This window comes from Macaca fascicularis, chromosome 5 (assembly GCF_037993035.2).
Source record: "Macaca fascicularis isolate 582-1 chromosome 5, T2T-MFA8v1.1".
NCBI classification, from domain to species: domain Eukaryota; kingdom Metazoa; phylum Chordata; class Mammalia; order Primates; family Cercopithecidae; genus Macaca; species Macaca fascicularis.
Window position 1 is genome coordinate 12,710,443 of NC_088379.1, and position 6,630 is coordinate 12,717,072.

Sequence of the window (6,630 nt, forward strand, 5' to 3'; positions counted from 1 at the left end):
GCATGTTAAACTAAAAGTTTATAAATTAAAGAAAAAATACAGCGAATAGAGCTTCCAAACTTCACAAATCTTTTTACAGTTAATACTCTAGTTGAGTGCACAGTGCCATTAAGGAGGCGAAAAGCGGCGAGGTTGACAAGACAGGTGGGATCTCCTGTTTAAGGGTAAGTGAGGGGCGGATAGGGGAGTCCCGGGCCAGAGCGCAGGAGTCGCAGAGGGCGGAAGGTAGAGACTGAGGGCCAGGCAGCGGCACTGCGGTGGGCGCCCTGGAAAGGCTGGCCAGGGATATTCACATTGATTACAAAAATAATCGTCATTTGAATACAAACAACTGAAAAGTGCTACACGTCTTAACCTCCTTTAAACAAATAAAAAGAAATGAAGGAAAGTTTCCGCAGAGGGCTGCCCGGGTGTGCCCTCTCCTCCTTCCGGGGCTCCTAGGCGTTTCCTGCTTGTGCAGGTACCTGGACTTCAGAGAGGGAAGATGTGGAGACCCACGGCTTGCACCACACTCGGAGGCCCCCTTCATTACATTCAGCACCCCAATCGGGCGCCCCCACCCTAGCTCTGACACAAGGGAGGGGTGGAGTAGAGGGCCTGAAAACCCAGTCCTTCACTTTTCAAATCAACCCCTGGCCTGGTGCTGCCTGGGACTGCCAGGGTTTCGCACCCCTTGGTTACAAATGCAATTTCCAAAAATAAAAGATATGTAGATACACATAGATTGGTAGCATGGATACCATGAACTAGTGTGGCCTAGTGCAGAAAGCTCCCAGCAGGCCGGAAATTCTGAGGATTCAGGCTATGTGGTCTCCAGGAGTTCCCGCTTAGGGAAAACCCCACCCCCAGGCAGACATAATTCGAATCCAAATTCAACTCCAACATTGTCGTGATAATAAATAGAGCCCAGGGGCTTCCAGGCAGGTGGGCTATCAGGGCCCCTAGGCCATAGGGTGCCTCTGTTCAAATTAGTAAAAGGCGCCCCCTCGGGGCAGACTCAGCCCAGCTGCCAGGGGACAAGTCCTGGCTAACGGGAGCTGGAGCTGAGTTTCACCTCCAGGTGCCTCCTTAGCGGGGCGCCAGCTGTCAGCGGCGGTCCGGAGCCGGGGCGCGGGAATCACTCGCTGCCTCAGCCCAGGCCGGTTCACTGGGTGCCTGCGGCGGCCGCGCAGGTGGAGAGCGCCCAGCCTGGGAGGCAGTAGTAGGGGTAATAGTAGGAGGGCTGCAGTGGCAGAAGCGAGGGTGGCCGCAGAACTTCGCCGGGCAGGTATTGTCTCTGGTCGTCGCGCACCAGCACCTTTACCGCCACCTTCTTGGCGGCGGGCGCCGAGGCCAGCAGGTCGGCGGCCATCTGCCGGCGCTTGGTCTTGTAGCGACGGTTCTGGAACCAGATTTTCACCTGCGTCTCGGTGAGCTTCAGCGACGCGGCCAGGTCGGCGCGCTCCGGCCCGGAGAGGTACCGCTGGTGGTTAAAGCGGCGCTCCAGCTCGAAGACCTGCGCGTGGGAGAAGGCGGCCCGCGACCGCTTCTTGCGTGGCTTGGGCGCCGCCGGCTCCTCCTCCTCCTCCGCGACGCCTGCCGGCCCGCTGCCGCCCCTGCCGCCGGCCCCGCTGCACAGCGCGGACATGTGTGCACCTCTGGGGCCAACACCGTCGTCCTCGGTCCTTGGGCTGCGGTCGCCTGCGGACCCCGGTGGGAACAGAAACAAGAAACTGTCAGCGCCACAGACGAGGCGAGGCCAGGCCTGAACTGCAGGGGTCACGGGGGTGGGGCGGAAATACACTTTGATCCCACTCAAGCGGAGCCGAGGTCTGGGAGGCCCTGCGCCCGGGAGACCAGTCTTAGAATCTTGCCCCACTGGGTATCCCATCTAGGCCTCTTCTGGGGAGGGCGGCGGACTCAGTCGCTGTGTCAATGCTGTGTTGTCGAGACCTGCTCCCCACCCTCTCTGGGTCCTAGGCTCCCCGCAGTAACTTGGGGCACTAGACCCGAGCATCCGCGAAAGCCCTCCCGGCTCTCAGTGCTGAGCACTGGGGTTCTAGACTGCATTTCCGTCTCTCTGCTTGGGTTCACGAGCCTCTCCACACTCAGTTCACACGCACACACGCGCACGTCATCGCAGCACACACTTGTCTAGTGCAGGTAAGGGAAGGTGGAGGCGGATACTGGGGCCAAAGGTATTTAGAATCTTTCACCCTCAGCCGCCTGGAATTGCTGTGAGGGACATGGAAACAGGCTGAGCCAAGGCCTTAGATGAGAGGATGGACTGGAGAGTAAAGAGAGAGGATTGCCACTGCCTCGAGTTTTTGGACCCTGATCCCACACCAGCTTCTCGGTCTCGTACCCGCCCCTCCGAAGAACTCCAGCAGAAAGGTCCAGCTCTCCCCTGTGCTGGAGGCCTACAGAAACTTGTACCCAACTAGGGCGGGCACCCGGGTCTTCCAGACCACAGGACAGGCCAGGCCACGGCTGAGGAGGCCTCTCTCCTGCCTCCGTGATGAACTATAGTCCCACTCCGGGATCCTCGGCCTAGGGCTGCTCTCCCAGACCTGGGGTCTGAGAAGTTTCCCCAAAGCTCTAGTTCTGCAGATTCTCAGCTCTGGCCCACTCGGAGGTATTCTTCACCACCTATCCACCTACTGTGGGGCCCGGCCCCGGGACCTCGAACTGGCAAAGGTCTCTTGTCCAGAGCTAGGGCACTGGCTACTTGAGGTCTCTGCAGCCCTCACTTCTCCGCTTCCCTGATTTTGGGCATTTGGGGACAGACATGGCAGAAAGCACTGGCGATGAACTCAAAGACTCCCGACCGCAAGAGGCAGCGGTTCTCCCAACCCAGTCTAATGCACATTGACCCAGGACGTCTCAGGCCTCGCCCCAGGACGCCGGGTTCTGAGGAGCTACTCCGGTCTCTCGCGGGCTCAGTTCCCGAAGTGGCAGAGCAGCTCGCGCCAGAGTGCAGAACTTCAGGACTTGGCCAGCCTCCGAGCCCCAGGGCGCAGGGTGCTCACAGCCGACCACCCCACTCGGCGTGGTTGCCCTCCGAGTCCATCCCCTCAGCCCGGCCCCCATCCCCGCGAAGCCGCAGCAGACCTGAGACGCTGGCGGACATCTCGCTGTCGCTCCGGCCCGCGGCTTCCTCCTCTAGGTCTTTGGAAGCGGCCAGCTCACAGACCGGCTGGCCGAGGCTCAAGGATCCCCCCGCGAGGCCGGCCCCGCTGGCCCCTGGCGCGTCAGCGCAGCGCCGCCTGCTCTCGTTCTCCTCGCTGAGCGCGGAGTCCGAGTCCCAGCCTTCCGGGCTCTCCGCAGTCCGCCCCGCAGCTGTTCTGGTACCGGCAGGAGACGCCAGCAGAGAGTCCTCGGCGCCCCCCAGCGCGCCCGCGTCCCTCTCCCCAAAGAGCCGCCAACAGCAGACAGCGGGCGCCGGGGCCACCGACACCGTTGTGCCCCCGGACGCCGGGCGCCCCTCTGGCGCGGCCAGCCCGCCGCGCTCCTCTTTTTTGTTGAGGATCGCCTGGATGGAGAAGGGCGTCAAGGTGTTGGCGCCGCGCACAGCCATCTGCGCCGCGGGCCGGAGCGGCCGCCGGGGCGGGCAGCTGGGGCGCCGAGCAGCTCCGAGCGGGACAGAGAGAGCCGGCGGCCGCAGCGCGAGTGAGCCGGGTGTACGAGGCCGCCGCCGCCCACTCCTGCGCGGCCCAGCAGCCCCCGCCCCACTCCGTCCCAGGATCTGCGCCGACCCTCACCCCCACCTTAGAGGCCCACCCCGCCCGGAGACCCCCTCCCCCCGAATCCAGAGCCAGACGCTCTCCTTTCGCAGCTCAGCTGGATTATCTCATCGCTTCTCGCCCTTAGGGGCGGGTCGGGGTCTGCCCCCTCGGGGGACGTGAAGGAGGATTGGCGGGGGCCCCTCCGTGGCAGCAGTCCCCTCCCGAGCGCCGCCGGGGCGCACAGCCCGAGTCACTTTTTCTTTGCGCGTCTGTCCCTTCCTCGCCTGCAGGATTTCGCTCCTGGCCCGTCCTCCCCTTCCCTGCTGGGCAGGCTCTTCCGGAGCCCACCCCCGGCGGCGGCGGCGGCGGCCGCGGCCGCTGGATTCCGAGAGGCGCGGGGCACCTTTTTACCCCCTGCCCTGGTTTTATCTGTTTCTTTTCTCTTTCCTTCCCTTGCGTTCCACTGTACCACCCCCTCCCGCCCGGGTGTCATTCCTCACTGCTGAGTGACAGCCTCAGGCCACACCCCCCCCCCGGGCTGTCCCGGGTGCTCCTGGCCGTCCATTGGCTGGCTCCATTTGGGCGACGTTGACTTTAACAGACAAAACTGGGCACGTTGCGCCGCTAAAGACAGGGTCTAACTTAACCCCTTCTCTCCTAAGCCTGGTCCTCGAAGCACCCTCCAGCAACAAGGAGGCTCATCCACCCCAAACCACGTTTCTTACCTCTGCAGATGTATCCACCTATTCCAGCGCTTTAATAGAACCCTGATACTAAGTTGAGTCAAATCTGCGGAGAAAATCCAAGATAATGCAGTTCCATAAATCATGCTCGTAGTTTCTGTTCTCTAGGAAGGATTATAAACACGAAGAACAAAATGCATCTTTTTTTTCTCCCTACAGTTTCGCCGCTTCCTCACTGCTAACGTTCTTTGCTGAAATGATCAGTTAATTAAGATCACTCTAGAAATATTTTTCTTTCCTCGTCGTCTTTGATTTGATTCGATTTTTATAGAGGAATTAGAAAAAAATGGTATAATTAGAACTAAAGTCAGGAGAAGAATTGAAAGGCATCTTTGGGAGAATTTCTGTAAATTTTATGGTCGTTTCCCTGGCAGATCAATATTGAATTTAACTGGAGTTGGTTAAGTTTTGCATCAGGAAGAAAAAAAAACTTTCAGTTTTTAAAAAATATCTCTTGTGAGTTGAATAAAATTATAAATAGATATGTTTGTTTGTAAAATTATACCTGGGAATTACCATAAAGTGATCCAGAAGTGACAACACTTTTTGCTCTTTAAAAAATAAAAAATGCATTGTATTATGTAATAGTAGGAACCAAGCTAAGAAATACAGATGTTGTGGGTATATAAGAATATTTTTAAATGTGTTATTCCTTTTTTAATATAAAATTTGCTCAATTAACGTACTTCACTGTTTTCCATAAACTTTTTCACAGAGAGTTAACACCAAATACACAAACTTGAACCATTAAATACACTTAAAGGACTATGATTTTAATTTAATACATTGCTAGGATTGGTAGTTTTGGTGTCATTAAAATAAATAACATTTCCCCTTGTTGCTTGCTTTTTGGTTGTTCTTTTTCTGCACCGCAGAAGGAAATACACCCACAATTCATAGTTTTCAGCCTCAGAACGAGGTTTTGCAGCATCTATACTTTCCAACATTTCGGCTACACGATGCTTTCTTGCTTTGTGCAAACCTTGTAGGGTACCTGGGAAAAAACATCCACTTGAGGTCATTGCCCTTTATAGCTCTTTATAATTACATCAGTTTTGAAGGAACGCCGTTTAAATTTGGTGTCAGTGCTCAGCAAGTGTAAGGACGCAGAGTGGAACAGAGCAGAATGCTTACAGTCTTTCAAAAACAGTGTGTCCTCTCTGCTCCCGCTGTATTATTTAAATTACCGTTCTCCTCACTTCAGGCAGGGATGTTGGGAATTATAAATAGTGAGGAGATTGACACCGGTTGCCTGGAAGGTAGGGGTTTGGTGTCCCTCACAGCTATCGCTTTGCAGGTTTAGGACTTTGTGCTGACAAATAATGGAGTGAGATCCGAACATAAAGGCAGGCAGAGATGTCTGGGGGTTGAATGGCCGAATACTATAGTAGGTTTGGGGCTATGTAAAGACTTGCTTGAAAACATCTACCATTTAGTTGCGAATCCCTCCCCTCTTCCCTTTGATTAGATGTTTAAAAAGAAACCCAAATCACAGTTGGACATGCTCCTGCCACAGGCTTGGGCAGAAGTTTTCAAAGCATGAAAAGATGTGATTCGGCGATTTTGAGTTGTCGGGTATTTTTGTGTCCTAGAAGTGTGAGAGAAGGGGCTACGTTCTGCGTCTTCCGGAGGCGCAAAGCAAGGGAGTCTCCTGGTGTCATCTCGGGCCATTGCGGCGGCGCTCAGTCGATCATTAGGTCTGTGGGTGACTGTAGGCAAGGCCAGGAGTTGGGTGCTTGGCGCGGAGGGTGAACTCACGAGTGTTGAGCTGCAACTAGAAGCTGCTCCTAGTAAGGGGTCGGGTGGAGAGGAAAAGAGCATGGGGGAGGGGAGGTGGTTGGATGCCCAGAGATATCCCGGCGTTAACTAAGGAGTCGGAGTCCAGGCCCACAAGTGGGGGTGTGTGGCGAAGGCGCAGCAGGCCTGCGCCTGTCGGAGGACCGCAGATCTGGACGTGACCGCGCGGGCGTGCCTGGGTCCCGCTTCGTGCCCATTGAGGGCGACTTCCTTCGGGCTCAGCTGTGAGCTCCAGGAACTCTGCAACCTCCCGACAGGCGCCACGCTCCGGCCTGGGCCCGCCCGGGAGTTGGCGGAGCTGCGCGGCCCGGCGGGGCGGCCGGCTAGGCTTTCGAGAGGCACCGGACTCGCTCGGCGTCCGCGCCTCTCTACCCCACCGCAACCCC

General features: G+C 56.7%; 1 protein-coding gene across 1 annotated transcript; it reads right to left on the reverse strand.

Moving 5' to 3' along the window:
* Positions 1 to 4,169, reverse strand: NKX3-2 (NK3 homeobox 2). The gene is made up of 2 exons (XM_005554495.5): positions 3,091 to 4,169; positions 1 to 1,680 (listed from the first exon to the last, which is right to left on the reverse strand). Exons 1-2 carry the CDS (start codon positions 3,554 to 3,556, stop codon positions 1,145 to 1,147), a joined length of 1,002 nt encoding a protein of 333 aa, XP_005554552.3. The 5' UTR covers positions 3,557 to 4,169; the 3' UTR covers positions 1 to 1,144.
* Between the last annotated feature and the right edge of the window lie 2,461 nt (positions 4,170 to 6,630).